This window comes from Rhinolophus hipposideros (assembly GCF_964194185.1).
Source record: "Rhinolophus hipposideros genome assembly, chromosome: 5".
NCBI classification, from domain to species: domain Eukaryota; kingdom Metazoa; phylum Chordata; class Mammalia; order Chiroptera; family Rhinolophidae; genus Rhinolophus; species Rhinolophus hipposideros.
Genome location: NC_138051.1, coordinates 90,896,312 through 90,916,543, shown reverse-complemented (window position 1 = coordinate 90,916,543; position 20,232 = coordinate 90,896,312). Strand labels below are relative to the sequence as shown.

The 20,232-nt window shown below is 44.4% G+C and overlaps 2 protein-coding genes across 3 annotated transcripts in view; one reads left to right on the top strand and one right to left on the bottom strand.

Annotated features, from left to right (window-relative positions):
- NRDE2 (NRDE-2, necessary for RNA interference, domain containing) overlaps nt 1–1,798 on the top strand; it is a 37,632-nt gene extending 35,834 nt beyond the window's left edge. Inside the window, exon 14 of the mRNA XM_081047935.1 lies at nt 153–1,798. Coding sequence (XP_080904061.1) covers nt 153–278 — 126 coding nt within the window. The 3' untranslated portion in view covers nt 279–1,798. The remainder of the gene's footprint in view (nt 1–152) is intronic.
- Nucleotides 1,795–12,869, bottom strand: PSMC1 (proteasome 26S subunit, ATPase 1). Of its 2 annotated transcripts, none has more exons than XM_081047936.1 (11): nt 12,809–12,869; nt 9,891–9,944; nt 9,239–9,335; nt 7,360–7,484; nt 6,971–7,156; nt 6,696–6,824; nt 5,738–5,834; nt 4,524–4,713; nt 3,887–4,038; nt 3,109–3,263; nt 1,795–2,108 (listed from the first exon to the last, which is right to left on the bottom strand). In XM_081047936.1, the coding sequence occupies exons 1-11, from the start codon at nt 12,809–12,811 to the stop codon at nt 1,974–1,976; spliced, it is 1,323 nt and encodes a 440-aa protein (XP_080904062.1). In that variant the 5' UTR covers nt 12,812–12,869; the 3' UTR covers nt 1,795–1,973. The 2 variants fall into 2 exon arrangements, with proteins under 2 accessions (XP_080904062.1, XP_080904063.1); XM_081047937.1 differs by having other exon boundaries at nt 11,096–12,820.
- Nucleotides 12,870–20,232: the final 7,363 nt, after the last annotated feature.

Below are 20,232 nucleotides of genomic sequence, written 5' to 3'. Positions count from 1 at the left end.
TCCCTTCCACTCTGCTTTGGGGTTCAGTCCTTCCTGCAGCGTGCCGTTTGTACAGCGGAGGGCATTGCGGGCTGTGGAGGGGGCAGCAGGAGGGTGGGCGCGCTGGGGACCGGAAGTGGCTGGCTGACGGGCGGTGGCCCTCGCTGCCCTAGGTGTTGTACATGGACGCCGTGGACTACTTCCCCGATGAGATGCAGGTGGTCCTGGACCTGATGACCGAGAAGGAGCTCCGAGTGCGCCTGCCCCTGGAGGAGCTGGAGCTTCTGCTTGAGGACTAGGGACCACGGCGGTCGCCTGCCCTGTGGGAGCCAGGATGAGTGAGATGGTGACACACGCATGAGCGTGGTAGCAGACCCGCTTTTTAAGTTTTTCTAGATCATTTGTGTCTGGCTTAGCAGTCTCCCACCTCTTGCATTTTTTGGATGTGACACAAAGCTATCCTTTTACATATTGTATATGTGACTGTGTATATGTACATAAACAAGAATCGGGCCAAGAGAACCTGTTGTGGTTGCTGAGTGTCCTGCTTCCCTCTGCCTCGCTAGTGCCAGCCCCACCGTGGTGAGTGGTCCTGCCAAGTCCTTTGGGTTTTGCAGATAAGGGCTGGTTACTCAGCAGGACCTCCTGCCCCGGGGCTGGTTAGTGGGAGAGCAGATTTTGCCCTTCCAACCAGAACAGTGGGGAGTCATGTAAAACTCGGCATTCTGTCCTGTGTCGAGTGTAGTTTCCTGTTATTCCCTGAGCCCTACTCGGTGGTGCCTGTGGCCCCACAGCATCACATGGGAGCTTGTCAGAAATGCACTCAGGCCCCACCCTGCAGAATCAAAATCTGTGCTCAAACAGGACCCTTGGGGACTTGTGTGCACATTAGGGTGGCGAGCATGACCTGAAGAAACAAGTTTCCTGCCACAGCGGAGCCTGCCAGCGACCACTGACTACGGCGTGGAGAATGGAGCCAGCGGCTTCCCACCACAGCCAGCCGGGCCTGAGATGTGCGTCAGTGCTCAGGTGGGATGGCCCCGCCTGGCCGCCACCTTGTTTTGATTTCTAAGGGTATCCGGCTTCACTTGGGCTTTTAAAAATCATGATCTATAGAGTTGCTGAAGAAAAATTTCTTCGGCACCTCATCCAGGGAAGCCAGTGTTGTGGAATAGGATTTTGGCTAGAAACTGATGGACCCTGGGGAAAAGGAGGGAAGGCGACACAGCTGTAGCACTTGGTCGGGCGGTGTCTCGGAGCATCCAAGCAAGTGGGCCAGCCAAATGGACGCTTGCTGCCCACTCACTGGTGTTAAGACTAAACTCTAAAGCAAGGAAAGTGCAGGAAACATATGGAGAAAAGGGGAGAGGCCCTGACACATTTGTGGGCACTCCTGAGCAAAATGAAGTTTCTGAACCCAAGAACAAGGAGAGGCAGGGCTGATATGAGATTCTTCATCCCTGACCTGTTGAGATTTTTGGGAAACCTCAGTCTCTTAGCACTAATATTCTTTCCTGCCCCCAGAGTGCTGAGAACGCACAGCTCCACAGACCTTCAAGAAGGGAAAGCTGTTTCCTTCTGAAGCCACAGCCACATGAACTCAGCGTTTACTGCTAAAGAACCAAGACAGCTGGTTCTGTCGTTATGGTCATTTCTTTCCCATTAGCTGCTGTTGCACGACTCTACCGCCAGCTCTGGGGCAAGGCACTGAAGTCTCTGCACGCTGTTATCACCTAGAAGCTTCCCTGACTCCCAATCACCCACTGAACTGGGGCTGAGTGGCAGGTGTGGCGGCTCCAGACCAGGATGAACTGCTTGAGAAAGAGCGTGCTTTATTGGGCAGAGATAACTGCACATCATGTTCAGAAAGGTACACAGGATGTTTTGCTAATGAACAGCAACTGGGACGTGGATTCCTCTGGACACCTTCCCCAACTTCATCCCTCTAAGGGATAGGGCACCCCAACCATTTCCTTGAAGGCAACTGCGGTTTGCTAGAGATAGAGCCCCTCAGGGGTGCCTTCCTGTTTTTTATAGAGAACATTTTCTTTAGATTTTTTGAAGTCTTCATTTGTTACTTTCATTCTACGTTCTCTCAAGGCCATCAGACCAGCTTCTGTACAGATTGCCTGTAAGAAAGAGCAGGATATTCAGAAAGTGAAATACTTTTATTCTAATAATTCAGAGAGCTACTGTAAGACTCAGGTTAAATACAAACTGCTCAAATCAATTTGGGGAAAAGGTTAGATTTTTGAAAACATTTTAAGCATTCTAATTATTTTCTCAAAGGATCTGAGGTAGCTTCAACTGGAGTAATTAAGGAAGGGAACTGGCCAGGAATTGAGGCCCTTGTTTCTAGTACTGGCTCAGGTGTGAACAAGCTGTGTGGCCAGGCAGGTCAGTATGTTCTCACAGCTCCACTTTCGTTAAAGGAAGCAATACTTCTAGGAAATAGATGAAATTATACTCAAATTTAGAGGCAACATAAAGTGTACGTCCATTTCATATGCTTATAGTCATAAAAAAACACGTATTATGGTTATATATTGTAAGTTTCAGTATAGTATTCATTCTGATATATTTGTTTTCTCAATAATTACTTGCCAAAAGTAAAACGAAGAATCCATGCACATGAGATAAAAACAAAATGCTGGTACTGAAGTTTCTCTTTGGTTATGGCCATCAGGATATTTATTTCAAGTGGTTTGGCAGAAAACGAAGTGCATAGGAATATAAATGGGCAAAAGGGTAATACTTGGTAAATTAAGATGATGGGTCTACGGGTGTTTACTATTGTTGCAACTTTTCTGAAGGCTTGAGATTTTTCAAAGTAAAACAAGTTGGTGTAAAACTAAATAATTTAAATTTTAAAAAGAGAAGAGAGCTTTTCCTTCCTAACTAAGACACTAATCTAGTTCTATAGATTCCAACAATATGCAGTTCGGCGCCATCCCATCCCTACCGAACCGTGCTATTTATGCCTGATGGAAACCCAGGTCTTGTAAAAGGCAGGATGTACCCATATTCAGTGCGGCCAGGCTTTGCTCTGAACGCTGGTCAGGAGGAACCATCCTAACTTATACACGCATGTGGTAAATCCAAGAGGTACAGTCCAATCCGGGTTCTCACCTTGATGTCAGCACCAGAGAGGTCATCTTTAGCCATGATCAAGTCATCCAGTGTGACGTCATCAGCCAGCGTCATTCTGCTTGTGTGGATCTGAAAGATGCGCTTCTTGGTCTTTTCGTCAGGCAGCGGGAACTCAATCTTCCTGTCGATGCGGCCTGTAGGTTAAAGGTTCTCTCAGCCCCAGCCCTGTGCTGCCCCAGGCTCTGCGACCGGCAGAAGCCTCAGCCCGTCTCCTCACGTGCACTTTCAGTCAGCACTTTGGGAAGGAGGTTCAAATCTTAAAAAGTGAACATTCGTCTTGGGAGTTTGTAAATTTTTACATTTGAATTCATCCCATTTAAAAGAAATCCTCTCTGCTACCTTCAGAAAGAAATGAAAGGAACAGTTCCTGAATAGCACGGTTAGTGCAAAAGAACAGATCAATCCACAATCTAAGTGTCAACCACAATATTTCATAACAATATTATGAAAAAGAGTAAACAAATTAGCTACTGCTGCTTTTGGTGTTACATGGATGTGGACAATGAACCTGAACTATCAGATGAATTCTCCCGAAACAAGTTCTTCAGGCTTAAAAGGGAGTTGTGGGGAAAAAAAAGATCCCAACGTAAGATTGGAATTGAAAGAGCCAAGCTGCACAGACTACATCCCGCTCTTAACTGTAACTGAAGGGGACGTTTGAGTGCACTATTTGCTTTTATATGTGTCATTTTATAATTCTTACACAAATATGCATAAACACATTGATTCTCCATGATGAAACAAAAGCAAATTTGACCTGGTCTGATAAGTGCTGGATCCAGAGTTTCTATTCGGTTTGTAGCCATGATAACTTTTACATCTCCCCTTGAATCAAATCCATCCAATTGGTTCAACAGTTCCAACATTGTTCGCTGAATTTCTCTCTCACCACCGGAATTTGAGTCATATCTTTGGAAAAGAAAGAAGAAATGAAGACCCAAGTGATCTCCTGCTAAAGGGAATTATAATTAAACACCTCACCATTCTTATCTCAACCCATCACACCCTCAGTTATTCTAGCAGAAACATCAGCATACACTCCCAATGGCCAAGTTACACATCATGTTATTTTCTTTGTAGCAGTTTTCATGCCTGAAGTTACATCATTTATTCTGTCTCCACGTTGGTATCCCTCAACCTGACCATGAGCTCCTTGAGGGCACAGCGGGTGCTCAAGGCAAGATTACTGACTGACCAAGCTCCAACATTCACCACTCCTGGGTACTTGTTTCCCAGTACTTGGGAGAGCAGAGCATCGACGGAGAGGCACATATAGTAGGAACTGTGGCAAACCCATGTGCAGGCCACACAGGGAGTGTCCAATGAGCGCTCACTCAGAAGAGCTACGTGGTTTTTACCTCTAAATGATGCAAAACAGGTGAAAGAAAGCCTACCTTTTTGTCCCAATGGCATCAATCTCATCAATAAACACGATGGATGGTGCGTGTTCTTCAGCAACTCGAAACAATTCCCGAACGAGTTTCGGCCCGTCGCCTAGATACTTCTGAATAAGTTCAGAGCCAACCACTCTCAGGAAAGTGGCCGAGGTTTGGTTTGCTACTGCTTTGGCTAATAAGGTTTTACCTATTTTAGATTGAAAAAGACAAAGGGAAAAAGTCTCAAGTGCTGTTTTAATTTAAAAACTCCTCATTACCACATTAAATGGACATAAGCAACAGGCGATTCCTGGGGTGAAAAGTCACGCCACCACTCAGATGTCTGCCGTTCTGTTCTCCCAGGCCCTCCATGTGGGCCATCCCAGCACAGACCCTCTTGTGAACAGGGTTTCAAGTCACTCGTCAAATGACCGCCCTTCCTTTGTAATTTACGTAGCAGTGAAGTGCCAAGTCCTGGACTGCACAACTTCCTCCGCTCCGTTTATTGCATAGTGAGCCAAATACGTCTATGTATTTTTATCTTCATGATATTATATTGGATATTATATTATATTCCGATATTATACTCAGTACCAATGGGCCAGGAGAATGAACCTAATCTGAACACAGGATAGCTCTTAAGTCAGTGGCTGTCCACAATGGCTCTGGTGTTGACCACATTCCAGATGAATCTATGAGAATCTTCAGGGATGGGACCAGGCATCAGTACTGTTAAAGCCGTGATGCGAAATGGACAGCCAAGCTTGAGCACCAGGTGTTTTTCCTATACACTATTTTTAATAGACTCACATTACTCTTATAAACACCTGACAGTATTATGTTCCACAGCCTATACATCTAGTACGTTCACGTACAGAAGAGATCTCGTGAGTTATAAATGCATTCACACTAAGCAGGCATTTTGGGGGGGAGTACTCCGCCCACTGCTGTGTTTTGTTGTAATCCTTACTATTGTTTTTGACACAGTAACTCTGTGCAGTGTACAATTTCAAGTCTAAGTTCAGTTTTTTAGTGCATCTATTACACAGATAAATCTACTTTTACATAATAGGAATATTCCCTGAAGAGTAGCTTATTCAAAAATCCCAAAATGTTGCTTAGAACGCCTGTTTTAAACTAGGGATCCTCCTCAACAGTTAAGTAACTAGCTAATGCTGTTGCTCTGAGATGAGCCTAGTGCCTGCCAAGTGTCAACCACACAGCATACATACCTGTGCCAGGTGGGCCATAGAGAATGACCCCCTTAGGGGGCTTTATACCCATCTCTTCATAGTATTCAGGATGAGTGAGAGGAAGCTCCACAGATTCCTACAGAAAATACTCAGTAAAAATGAAAGCCTTTCTTACCGAAGCCATCATCAGATTCATGAATTGGCATCATAAGTGTATCTCATTTCCAAGAAAAATAAGCTAACATGTCAGTTACTCTTGTTACAGACAATGTACTTGACTTCCACAAGCAGCAAGGACACACTGAAGAGACACCTGGAGCTCCCAGCACCCATTCCCTTTCCTAACAGCACCCAATTTCCTTTGACTTTCCAGCAAAGTCAACCTTGAGCAACATATAAGCCCTTTCTCACAAACAGAACTTTAAAAAGCTAAAATTCACCCTTTGCAAATTTAAACTATAGACAGAAGCTGGCAAGACTTTTCTGCCTGCTGTTACCACCCAGGCCGTCTCCCAGCTGTCTGAGACGTCGGTCACAGTGGAGATCTGTGATAGCTGAATGCCTCCCCTACAGATGAAAAAACCCACAGCCATCCTGAACACCCACTTCCCCCAACCTCAGGATCAGGGCAGGGGCTGGGATTATGTTCCAGACCCCACCACTGTAAGTGCCACTCAGCCTACCCCATACACCACGGGCACTTTCCAGATAGCCACAGCTGAAGTCAACACAATTGGAAATGTTACATATTCACACAGGAAATTATTAAACATGTAAAAAATATTAAGTTGCAGCTGCTGCAAGATCATACAATTTATTATTTATATTACCTAACTGATTATCAACAAATACAAAACACAACTGGCAAGCTCTGAGTAAATTACTGATCTGATCAAAAACGAAAAAACCAAAACATGCAAAGCAAGTCCGATACCATAAATGAGACAGCAGTAAGAAACCAAAAGTTCAAACCCCCAGCACTGGCTCCTAGACATACCTTAATTTCCTGGATTTGGTTGTCCAACCCCCCAATGTCAGCATAGGTCTCCTGTGGGGCCTTTTCCACCTTCATCACTGTGACCAAGGGGTCCGTGTCATCCATCAGCACTCCTATCACGGCATGCACCTAACACGGAACGTTAAGCTTTAACACGGGAATGTGGGGATCACACAATTTGTTCATAGTAAAGCGGTACCGATCACCTGTGGAAGATCTGCTTCACAGGACGGTGGGCAGACAAAAGAGGAAAAAGCTTTCGAGACTCGACTCACCTTGTGGTTGAGCAGGACTGAGCAGCCTGGCTCCAGCAGATCTTTGTCTACAAATGAAAGGATGCTGACATAATGTTCTGAACCCACAGATGTAGACACAATGGCGTGATTGTCATCAATGATCTCTTCCAAGGTTCCTACCGACATTGGGGTCCCCCTAAGATCATCCACCTTTGATCTTTCCTCCTGTGGAAGGATGCGGAAAAGGAAAAGCAGATTAGACCTATAAAATGGACAATGCTGATAGTTCACTAGATTTACAAAGCAACTGGTGCTTTTAAGAGACAGCTAGTAATTCATAAAAGCCCGAAAGTTTCAACTACATGAATTTTGGGTTTAAGTAGAATTCAACTTGTAAAAATAAAACTTATAGTAATTTTTCAATTTACCTCTTGCTTTTCTTCTAAAGGCTTCATTTGTTCCTGATTTCTAATGAATTCTTCCTCCATGAGAAGAAAGTCTTTAATTCTCTCTAACTTCAATAATTTTAACCGGCACTGAGTGTGAGGTGTCACTGCAATTAAAATAAGTTTTATTATACTTGAATCTTGAAGTTAGCAATTAATGCAATTTATTCTCAAGGGGAAAAAAGTTAAGACTTAGTTGGACAGACTCTGAAAAATAAAGGTTGGTGACTCTAAGTATTTAAGAAGGTGCCTAAATGCCAAAGGGAAGGAGAGTTGGGCAGTTACAAGGAAGAATGTAAAAATGGGGATGAGGTCTGTGACCAAAACATAATATATATGAAATATGCTAAATGAATTGCCCATATATATACATATATGTGTGTATATATATATATATATATATATATATATATATATAATAAAAAAGTCATAGATCCAAAAGATAGTTCGCTTTGGCTTATTACTCCCCATAGGAGATAATAAAAATGGGTAGACGTGCTGTTACCTTGTTGCACACTAGCTGTAACACACCCTCCATTTGTAGGAAGATATTAACATATGTGGCAAACATTTTTTTCATACTCTTGTGTTTCTTTTGGCTTGCCTTCTCATGCCACACAGGAATTTTAACATTTATATAGAGCAACCTGTCAATCTTTTCTTTTGAGGTTTCTGGGTTTCTTGATTTCTTCAAAAGGTCTCTCCTTCCCCAACATTAATAAATTTATTTCTACATTTTCATTTATTTACTTATTTTTACGTGTATCTATAATCCATCTGGCAAAAAGCAAGGGGTCCAATTTTATTTTCTTTCAATAGCAAACATTAATAAAAGATGCCAGCTATTTATGTTAAATAACCCATCCTCTTCCCTCTAAAATGTCACCTTTACCATATAGTAATTAACCCTATAACTTGACTATTTTTAGACTTTTTATGCTCTTCTGGGACCTGATTGATCTATTCTTTATCAATACCATATTGCTTCATTACAGTAGATTAATGGCCATGTTGTTTTACTGACTCCATTCTTAACCAAGCAGTATTTTAAAAATTATTTCATTTAAGCAGGAAGGGACTTGTTTAGATAGGGGTGGGGAGGTATTTGAGCTGCAGCCTGAAGGGATGAGCAGCAGGCAGCCATGGGAAGGACTGGGGAAGAACATCTGGAAGCAGTGGGCACGGCCCTGACATGCAGAAGGGTCAAAGAGCACAAGGCAGGGCAGCATGACGGTCCAGCAAGGGCAGTGGTGGGGCTAAGGACGGGGACGGACTGGGTCGGGTCACATGGCCTGAGTTTTAGTCTGTGTTCAGTAGGAAGCCATTGACAAATTTTATGTTCAGGCACCCCATGATGTGACTTCCAATACAATGGCATTCCATTTCTTCATGAAATAAGTGTGTTTCTAAGTTATTCCAGCTCAGCCTGAGTTTTGTAATCTCAAACTGTACTTTTAATACACTAGAGGAGCTGGTTAAAGGAAACTCATGGAGTTTCTTAAAGTGAGACAGTCATATACTGTTAAAACCAAAATATAACCTTTGTTCTAACCTAGAGGAATGCCGCACACAAGAGTTAGAATAATCACACATCAAGTATATGGTGATGGAAGGAGAACCGACTCTGGGTGGTGAACACACAATGTGATATATAGATGATGTATTACAGAATTGTGAACCTGAAATCTATGTAACTACTAACAATTAATTGTCATCCCAATAAACTTAAAAAATATATATCACAGAACTAGAGTTTCAACCCCCGCCCCCCACCCCATTTCTGGTTTCCACATTCCCACCTCTAAGCTACATACACAGAGTGAATAATTAGAAAAACAGCAAGGAAGAACCACGTCATTACCCAGTGGCAGTTTGCTGGCGGCATCTGGCCCCTTTGTTTTCTTCTTCTTTTTCCCCACTCTGGTCGGGACGGGAGGTTCATATTTCTTTTTCTTGTCCTGAGTTATCATAACAGCAGGGGTGGGAGGGGAATCACACAGAAGTCATATTAAAACAAATGTTTTCCTTAGGACCATTACCAGATGATAGGATTTTCCTTTTAGGATGCTATTAAAAACTGTTCTTTCAAAAAATAAAACCTAGTCTTTACATTCCTACAATTCTAATATGTGAATGTAATCGATCTTTTTATTATACACAATGATAGATTTTTCAGGAAGGAATAGAGAGGTCATAATTCAGTTACATGCCAAAACTTTGAGTCGATATAATTTGAGACAATTCTTCACATTTCAGGATATTAAACACTAAAATTACAAGCAAGTTCTTTTCACACCTCTGTAATGTTATTACTTTCGCACATTTAAAAATAATTAGTTCATAAATTCCTTTTTGACAGGTGAATAATTTTTCTAAAACTATCTGTAGGCCAGGCTGGTTAAAGAACTACAGGATCATTTATTTTGCATTTTAAGATTCAGGAGTCCCCCTAGCTGAGATCTATGACATTATCCACAGTTTACTCACATCACAGACATAGCTGCCTTATTTACCTTGTCATCCTTCTTGCCACCTCCAGGACCATGACCACCACTCTGACTTTGACCCTGTAAAAAGGTCAGAGGTACAAATTCAGAATATAATCCCTTCAAAAGAACATCCCTTTGATTTTCCTGTGATTCTAGGATACTTCCCCCTCATTTCAACATTTCTGAACTCAAGGTGTACTTGTGCACACTTAGCATGGTAGAATTTCTTTTTTCCTGAAAAGCTGTTAGTAGAGTAATGGTGTACCTTGTAATTGATTGCATTTTAAATCAAGGACAACTCTATTAAGAAATTGATGTAACTAATGTATCATAATGAGGCTAAGAGTCTAAGATCCACCCCCCTCCTTGAGGGTGATGTATAGAGCGTGGCATTCTTTAATATAAACTACCCGAAGACCACCAAGAGCTTATTTCGTGGAATTAGGCCATCAAAACTAAGTCATTTTACCGATTCAACAATTATTTATCATTCATTTACTCCTTACTAAGATCACACCAAGATACAGGAGACTTTCATTTTAATAGCAACTTATAAACCACCCCCCTCCCATCCCTAAAGCCAGGGGCTCTCAGGCAGGTCTTTTTTCCCCAATCACCTTAAGGGATCAAGAACTTAAGTGTATTAATAATAAACTCAGTGGGATTTCTGGTTTTAGAATACCCTTCAGTATAAGGACAATACTTAACGCAATGTCTCAGAAATGATGGCATTCTAAACGAGTAACAATGAACTTACTTTATTTGGGGGGCTCTCTCAGTACCCTCAAATCACTTCTATACAGGCACCTCTAAATTAATACATTGCCAGCTTCACCATCAAGACAAAACTACCTTATCATGGTTACCTAAAAGAGTTAAGGTCAGTTATATTTCCCCATGAGCAGGATTAACACTTTGCGGTTTATTCTGAAGAAGGTAACTAAGGGCTCAGAAATGTTGGGAAAGTTATACTGCAATAGGCTGTCCAAATTGTAGGCCTTTAACAATTACTTACACCTCTTAGGGAAATACGCTGTTGACTGGGGCGGCTAAGGTTTGTGGGGCACTTACTATGTGCCCAAGTCTGTACTAGGCGTTTTCCTTTACTGTCTCATTAATTCCACATAATCCTTCACGGTAGAGCTCATTATTCCTGCCTGCTAGATGAGGAACACGCGTGTGTTCTCTGTCCTTAAAAACCTCCACCACCTCCCTACTGTAGCACTTACAGTGTAACATCCCGTCTCTTTCGCGTAGCATGCCTGACCCTTGCCAGACCGGCTGCAGGTTCATCTCCTTCCCAGGCGAACTTCCCAGGTTCATCTACCTTTCTCATGATCCGGCAAGTCTCGCCGCACCGGAGGACGCTGTTCTGAACGGGCCGCAAACGTTTTGACGTCTGGGGCATTTTACGTTTCTCAGTCTCCACTAACAAGTACGTCCGTCACTGAGCCCCTACTATATGCCACGCAGTGCACTAAACAGTCTCAGGGTTATCGTCTCATTCTTACGGACTCTGAGGTTGGCAGTACCATCACCTCTAATTCACATAAAAAGCCAAGGCCCGGGGAAGTAACGTCCGCTGTCACAAAGCTTGTTGGAGCTGCGCCGAGAAATCACACTCGTGTACCGGACACCAGTATCTGCGCGTTTCCCTACGGCCTGGGTCTCTAGCACACGACAGCCATGGCTCTAGGGCAGGCGGACAGGGTTGTGTTCTAGCACAGCCCCTCACCGTGTCTTGGTTCCTCCCTCGGTAAAGTGAGGGCTGTTGTGAGGGATACTGAGGCAATGCTGGGAAAGTGCCTGGCACGTGCTCATCCAAAGGCCTTACAAGGCCGCGCGGTCTGACCGTGGTGTTCGCCCCACAGGCTGAGCGCAGTCCCGCCGCAGGCCCTTTGCACCTGCTGTCCCTGCCCGCCCGGCCGCGTGTCCCTCAGAGATTTGCAGAGGCTGCTGTCCCCCTTCCTTCAGCTCCGTGCTCAGACCGCCCCTTCCCAGAGGCATCTCTGCTGCCACCCCCCCCCCCCACGCTATGCTTTTCTATGGAACCGCCGCCGCACGACCACGGCCACCCCGTCCGTCTCCACCCACTCCCCGACGCATCACCTACTTCTCATTTTTTGGTCTGCCCGACCTAGGACGTGAGCTCCGCGAGGGCACAGCCCGTCCATCAGCTCGGCCTCCAGATCCCCTGCCCGTAGCACCTGCAGCGGCCCCTCCCGTCTCTGTCGCTTAGCACGCCGCCCGACCCTCGCCAAGGACAGAAGGGGGCGGCCAGTGCGCCCCACGGGCAGAGCGCAGTGCTCACGGCCCGAAGGCCGCCCCCGGATTCCCCCAGGGGTCGGCGCGCCGCACCCTCCACACCCGGGCCGGAGGCGACGCCTGACCCGGAGCTGCGCTGCCTCCCCCAAAGCTAGACTGAGAAACAGCCACTTGCCATGGGGCTGGGGGGTCCTCCAAAACTACAGGTCCCCAACATTCCCCCCGATAAGTTTTTTCTGAAAAGTGCCGGTGTTCAAAGGCCGGCTGTCCTTAGCACTCCCGCACCGGGGGCCCCTTCGCTCCGAGCTGCTCTAAGAGCGCCAGTCGCCCCGGCCCCACTCGCTGTCCCCCCCCGGGCGGCTCACAAACCCTTCGTCCCAGTAACGAGAGGAGGCTCCCGTCCAAACTCCCCGCGCCGACCAGCAGAAGAGCAAAACCGGGCGACCTGGCCCGCTCTGCAGCCCCAGTGACCCGCCTGGGGGGCCCTTCGCGCCCAACCCCAACCCCAGGCCCGCGGCGGCCCTGAACACCGTCTCCGGGAGCCTCCGTACCCCAAGGAGACCGGGCGGGGGAGCGGGCGGGCCGAGTGCCTCGGGGCAGCCACCGCGTTCCCTCGTCTCGGGCCGCACCGACTCCGTCGCCCCGCGACCACCACCCGAAACCCCTGAGTCACTCACCATCTTGATGCTGCTGCTGGAGCCGCCGCTGCCGGAAGTGCATTCGCCCCGCGGTCCGTCAGAGCGGAAGTTGCGGCGGACGGACGCTACGGGGACCGACAGGAACCAAATCCCGCACGGACGAAGTCGTGCTCCCAGGGTTCGCGCGGGCGGCTTGGGGTAACGTTACCTTGGAAGATGTGAGCCCTATAAATACTTAACTGTTAAAAAAGTTAAATCGCTGTCATTAGACTGTTATAAACAACTTAAGACAACGACCTCGACTGTCAAAGTACTAGCACAATTGTGAAAATATAAAACATTTGAAACATGCAGAATTCACAACTGGGAAGAATTTACTTACGGCTCCAAAAATTGGAAGGGCGTTTGGAAGTGCGAAGTTGACATATACTTTTGCACCAACATTTAAGTTATTATTTGGCCTCGAATTGATCTGCTTATTTGAGACTATTTCTTTGTCTGATGAGTTACCTAAGTTTTGTTTTTTTTGCTTTTTTTCTGCTGACTTGTGATGATGCCAAATGTCTTAAAATCCTCCTCTTGCATCTAGTTGGTAAAGTTTGTCATTTATTACATCCATCAGGACACTGGAAAACCGGCAAGCATCCCTTTGGCCTTTGGAAACTTCCGTAATAGGTGCTCAAAATGCTGCAACTTGCTGAACTGGAGAGAGAGAGATGTTTGATCTTATTTTCTGCTGCTCCAAATTAATTTCGGCATTTTAGTTATGAAACACTAAAAATACTTCACTAATTAACACACAATAGGTGCAAAATACAGGCAATTGCTTCTTACTTTTCATTATCAATAAAATGCTGTAATGGAAAATCTTTTAAAAAAAAGAAAAAGAAAGTCCTGACACCCCATCTCCGCTAACAAATCTGGCATCTCCGTGATGGATGCGATGATATGATGGGTTAGGGGCAAGACAACTCTCCATGAATGCTGAAAGCAATGCCGGGTTTGTGTGGAAGTCTAGGCAACCTGTGTGAAACCTGAAGAAGTGTAGGGTTCCTGAGATTAAGAAACATAGGCTAATTATCAAAACTTAAGAAGGTTTGAATTCTGGAGGACATGCATTAACAGGTGGCTTCTTAATGCACAGCAAACATGTCCCTCTCTTTTCTCCCTATGGCTGACTTTCTTAATATTCTCCACCCAGCGTACAGCATCTCTGCAAGCCTCTCTCTTGCTACTTCCAATCTCCCTAAGTGCCCCCAAATAGTCTTTCTAACCCCCTCCTTGCTTTATCTTAGCAAGTTATGGTGTAGACTTAACTTCCCTGCTCTCCTAAGGTTTAGCTACATTTTATCAATCTCTTGGATTTCCCTGACAAAAGGGGCATAGGCTCTGAGCCAGCCATGGAATATCCTTTTGCCTTAGAAAGAAGGGGTGGGGCTGAGAAGAGGAAGGGAGGTTATGAAGAGTCACATTAATTACTTTTGTCTTGGTTGCATGTGTGGAAGTAATTTTTTTTTTTTTTGTAATTTGCCTAGGCTTTGTTTAGACTATCTAGGAATTTAAACAATGTCGAATTTCCCAATTATGTATATTTATAAATGCATAAGTTGTACATATGTTTGTGTTTGAGTATGTGTATGTATTCTATCTCTGTATGTATGTGTCTATGTCTCTCTATGTGCCTATATATCTACACACATATACACACATTCTACAAGTATCCAAACTGAACTTAGCATCTTCCCTTGGGACGTGTCCTCCCTCACCTATATCTAATTCTGTCTAATGACACCAAGCAGAGATGTAGTCCAGAAGCCTCCCATCTCCCTCTCTCATTCACAGCCAGCTCAGTGGTCAAAGCTCATTGCTTTAACTCCACCACGTTTCAACATCTCACCTCTCTTTCATCGCAGCCTAGTTCAGAGCCCATTATCCCATCTCACAATTCATTCATTAAATAATTTCTGAGCACTTACCACGGGCCAGGCTCTCCTCCAGGGTCTGAGGATACTGCAGTGAACAAGCGGACAAAAATCCTTTCCCTAATCGATGTTACAATAAACAAGTAAAATACATAGACTGCCACACGATGACAAATGTTTTGGGGGAAATTAAACAGAGAAGAAGGATAGGGGTCAGGCAGCGGTGGTGGCGGGAGTTGGGTTTCACTTTACGTAGAATGGTATGTGAGCAAAAACCTGAAGGAATGAGAAAGCTATTCAGATATCTAGGAGTGGAAGGCTGGAGAGAGCTTTCCAGGCAGAGGGAACAACCATGCAAAGGGCCTGAGGTGGGAGCTGTAGTGGATGGAGACTAGAAATACCCCCTGTGGTGAGGAAGTCAAAAGATACGCAATTCCGAATGGATGTTCAGGGGATAGAGTCGAAGCAATATTACCCCGCAATGAAGAGAGTAGCAGGTTTTGGCATCAGAACACCTGGATCTGAATGTGAACTTCATTACTTCCTAGCTGTATTGGTTTCCTATGGATGCTGTAAGAAATTACCACGAATGTAGTGTATTCCTTTCTGGGTGATCCGTTTCCTTGCCTTTTCTAGCTTCAGGAGGGCACCTGGGTCCCTTCTAGCCCCCTTCTTCCATCGTCAAAGCCAGCAACATTGCATCTCCTTGACTCTCCTTCCAAGATCACATCTTTTTCTCTGATTCCCCTTTGACTCCCTCTTCCACGTTTAGAGACCTTGGCAATTACATTAGGCCCACCCAAACAATCCAGGATAATCTCCCTATTTTAAGGTCAATTGATTAGCATCCACAATTCCATCTGCAACCTTAGGTCCCCGTTACCCTGTAACCTAACATATTCACAGGTTCCAAACATTAGGACATGGACGACTCAGTGGGGGTCATTATTCCACCTAACACACTAGCTATTCAAATGCAGGCGTGTCACCTCCCTCTCTGTGCCTCAGTTTCCTCATATGTTCAAGAGAATAATAATAATACCTCAGATTCATTCCTTGTCCTCTTCAGGCCACCATGTCAGCTGGTTAGGTCAACAATCAGCTCTGGTGAGAGAATGGAGGGCAGGAAATGGAAACAGCCTCCCTCTTGGCCTCTGGTGCCTGCGGCAGCAGCTGCATGTCCACTGCGGCTCCCGAGCTCACCAGTCAGGACTAGTGTGGATCCAGCATCCACAGAGTGCCAGGCGCCGGGGCTCCACACTGCCATTGTCCTCCCCCCCAATGGTGACAGTGACTTCTTGCTGTTGTTAATCTCCAGGCTGCCTGCTGTTCTGTATTGGCTTCTCATCACCTGCAATAAGTCAGCTGCAAATGCTCAGAGTGACTTCTGATGTCCTGGCTGGGCCCTGGCGGATACAGCTTCCTCGGGGAGGCAGGACTCCAATCCCAGGAGCACAGCCCTCCAGGCAGGGAGCTACTTCAGAGGTGACCTGCTAGGCACACATTCGGAGCTCCTGAAGTATTTATTGAATTGATTTGGTGGCCAAAATCGTTCCAAGCCAAGCCTAGTACAACAACAAAGGACCTAGTTTGGGGAGGGGTACTACTTGGGGTTAAAAAGCCACAGTCCATCTGTGACTGAATGTCTCTGAGCCAGGCCGAGTGTGGGAGGGCAGGTCCTGAGCCTCACGCCCAGTCTCAGCTGTGTGACCTTGGGAAGGTCCTGAAGACCCCCTCAGCCTCAGTTTTCTCATCTGTATAAATGGGATAATACCCACCTCACAAGTCAAAGACATCAAGAGAGGAGGACGATATGCTATTTTCAAATTCTCAATGTTTTTTTGCCACAAGTAGGCGGAATGAAGGCTGAGGTATGTGGCTAGAGGTCCCCTAGCACAGGCTGTGTTCTTCCTGCTCAGCAGCCCCTCTCAAACCTCAGGGTGCATCAGAACCAGCCAGGCCTCTGGCTGAAAGGCAGATTCTAGGACGACTCCCAGGGACCATGGTTCTGTAGGCTTCGGGCAGGGCCCAGACACCTGCCTTTTAAACCAACACCCCAGGTGACTCAGACAGGGCTGGTCCAGGGCATTGGTCTGCAAAGCAGGATGTGCACACCCCAGCAGCCTGAGGGTCCATCAGCCTGTCAGAAGAAACCATCAGAATGTCTCTTCACAGGATGCTAATTTTGTACTTAAAAAAAAAGCAACTAAATAGGCAATCAACACAGCAGTCAGAGCATGCCCCCCTCCCCCATGTCTCCTTTTTGGCCTTGCACTAAAAAGCTGTGTGGTCCCAGTAAGCTAGCTAGCCCCTTTGTGCCTCAGTTTTATCATCTGTGAAATAGGGGCCTTAATAGTTCCTCCCTCACAGCATCCTTATTTAAGGATGAAAGTGCCTAAAACAGTGTCTGGCATAGAATAATTACCCTACGCATGAGCTATGATTACTAGTAGTATTATTTTTAATACACAAATTGCTCCTGACTCCTTCATTCTGTGCATTTATCAGACGGTCAAATATCCTTCACAAAATATATAATCTATTGATACAGGAATCTTCGAAAACGTTTCCCTCATGTGTGCTCAAACATGTTTTGCAAAACCATGTATTCCATGACACGTATTTAAGTTGGCAGCAAAATTTCACCAGTTTAAATAGCTGCAAACGATCCAATTGCCAGTAAATTGAAAGGTTGACATTTTAACTGTCTACCCAGCGGAATCTATCATGATAGTTTGATCTCTAACATCATTGACGGGTTCTTCTTTAATGTTGAAAACTTGGCTTCCTTGTCTTTTCTTCTTGAATGCACATTTCCATTCCACTTCTCCCACATACTTTTATCCTAATGTCATATATTTTTGTGCTTGAAAGTATTTTTTTTATCCTCCCACCTCCTATACATCTCTGCAAAACTTTTATACATTGGTATTTTAAGATGTATTCTATTTTCTGTCTCCAAGGTGCTATGTGTTAAAAATTGTTTTCTGTATTAAGTTATGATCAATTATTAATAGTACATGCTTGGTCAAAATTATATAGTATGTTACGGTTTGTGATAAATTAATTCTAAGGAATTAAAAAGTAAACCTTTATTGGAAATGCATCTTGTAATAAGCTGGCAGACACATCTCCCACCATTTCATCTATTCATGGATGAATATGACATTGTTAGAATGAGGCAGGGCTTGCCTTCAATTATATTCTTATTTGTCATTTTCGTAGATGTTTGGGCTGAGAAGTCTTGTTTCCAGAAATGGGAAAGGAAAGAATTTAGTAATGAAAATGTCACTCAACCCTTCTGTGTAATATAATCACATAGTGGCCTGTCAGCAAAATCTATTATTAATGATAACTTGAATTGTCTTTCTTCCATGTGATTGCAAAGAACTAGAAAACACTGGAAGTACACAAGGATTTGTTTTCCCAGTCATGAAAGTCATTCACTCTCTCGGTTTCTGGGAAATGCACCCAAAAATCTTAACCATGACATAATCAAAAGATTATCCACTATCAAAAGTTACCCATTACCCCTTCACTCAGAGACACCTTGCGTCAAACAATAGTCTCAAAAAGATTTGGGAAAATTTAGTATAGATTTTATTATACTTTTGAAAATACTGTAATTTTTTTTCTAAGATTTTTTAAATCATATAACCTTTTAAATATACTTTGTGCAAATTGTGGAGCATCAGAGATTTAGAGCATTCTGCTTGTGGAAACTGTCTGACTGGCAAACAGTGCTCAACTTCAAGCCTTTCAGTGATGGTAGGAGAGAGAAGAGGGGGGAGGAAGAGGCAGGATGTGGTAAGTGCTGGAGCAAGTGCTGGAGCTCAGGCGGTCTTGTTGACAATGGCTGAGGCCTCTGGCCCAAGCGACAGCGACAGTGTAGCGCAGTGTGAGGTGCACTGGCCGTCAGTCAGAGACCCTGGGGTCGGATTCTGGCTTTTTCTTTAGTTTTCTGTGTGACCTAGAGAAAGTCCCTTCCCTCACTGGCCCATACTCAGTAGCCTTACCTTAAAAAATATGTCTTTTTTTTTTCAAATAATGAAAGAACAGTCTGGCAGTTCCTCAAAAGGTTAAACAGGGAGTTACCCTATGATCCAGTAATTCCATTGCTAGTTATATACCCAAGAGAAATGAAAACATGTGTCCACATAAAGCTTGTACACGAACGTTCATAGCAGCATTATTCATCATAATCTCCAAAACGGTGTAAACAGCCCAAATATCCATTGACTGATGAATGAATAAATACAATGTGGTCTATCCGTATAATGGAATATTATTCAGACATAAAAGGAACAAAGTACTGACACATATAACATGAATGAACCTTGAAAACATGTTAGGTGAAAGAAGTCCATCACAAAAGACCACATATTATGTGTTTCCATTCCTATGAAATGTCCAGAATGGGTAAATCGGTACAGACAGAAAGTAGATTAGTGGTTTCTTGGGGAAAAGAGAGGGGTGTGGAGGTGACTGCTAATAGGTATGGGATTTCTTTTTGGGGTGATGGAAATGTTCTAAAACTTACTGTGGTGATGGCTGTACATATCTGTGTATACAGGTTCCCTTGCTATCTGAAAGTAGAGCGTTCCTATGAAAAATTTCATAAGCTGAAATGGCATAAGGCATCTATCATCTTAGGACACATCATGCTATTTTCACTTTTTGCCCTTTTTTGTAAAACCAAGAATCCTCTTTGGATTTTTTGTGGTTAGTGAAAACAGATACTAATGTAGGTCTTTTGCAAAAGTGAAGTGGCATAAAGTGAACTTTTGAAAAGCCGGGCATAACTGTATACTAAAAACCACTAAATGGTACACTTTAAATAGGTAAATTGTATGGTTGTGAATTATATCTCAGTAAAGCTTATATTAAGAAATGAGGGGTGATGTAGTCTAATGTGAAGAGCACAGGCTCTGAAGCCAAGCAGCCTGGGTTTGAGCCCCAGTTTGCCACTCACGTCGTATATCAGTGTGTGAACCCAGACATGTTTCCCCACCTGTAAACCAGTTGTACTAATATACCCTATTCACAGTACCACCTGGAATAACACATTAGGTGACATTTGTAAAGTACTTACAGCAGCGCCTGGAACACGTACTAAGCATGACATGTTCGTTAAATAATGTGCATTAAATAATGTTCATTAAATAATTTTTTAAATGAAGCATTTGGGTAAAATGACTTGAAGTTTGATAACCTGCTACCAAAATTAACCCCCAGCTTTAGCGCCCAGGCTGCTTCTTACTGTCTGTGTGTGTCTCCTATGCTTGGTGACTAATAAATGGTGGCCAGTTTCTGGGTGGCTGTTGGGTACATGCAGTTCAGACACTCACCAGCAGAAGGAGCCAAACAACCAAATACTGCGCAGTGGCCCGATTAGAAGTTCCTTGTGGAGCGGGTGTCTCCTAAACGGCCCTGGGCACACTCCCTGAAACTCCTTGCTCACCCACTCCCGGGTTGGCCATCGTTTCTCATCGTGGCCCTTGAGCCCTTTGGCCGGGAAGGCTGGTGTTTGTCCTGTATTAG

Excerpts from the sequence above, each read along its gene's own strand:
- PSMC1 (XM_081047936.1), bottom strand. Across the intron at positions 9,336-9,890 it reads GTGGCAAGAAGGATGACAAG|GACAAGAAAAAGAAATATGA; the intron begins GTAAATAAGGCA and ends ATGATAACTCAG. Across the intron at positions 5,835-6,695 it reads ACCAAATCCAGGAAATTAAG|GAATCTGTGGAGCTTCCTCT; the intron begins GTATGTCTAGGA and ends TATTTTCTGTAG.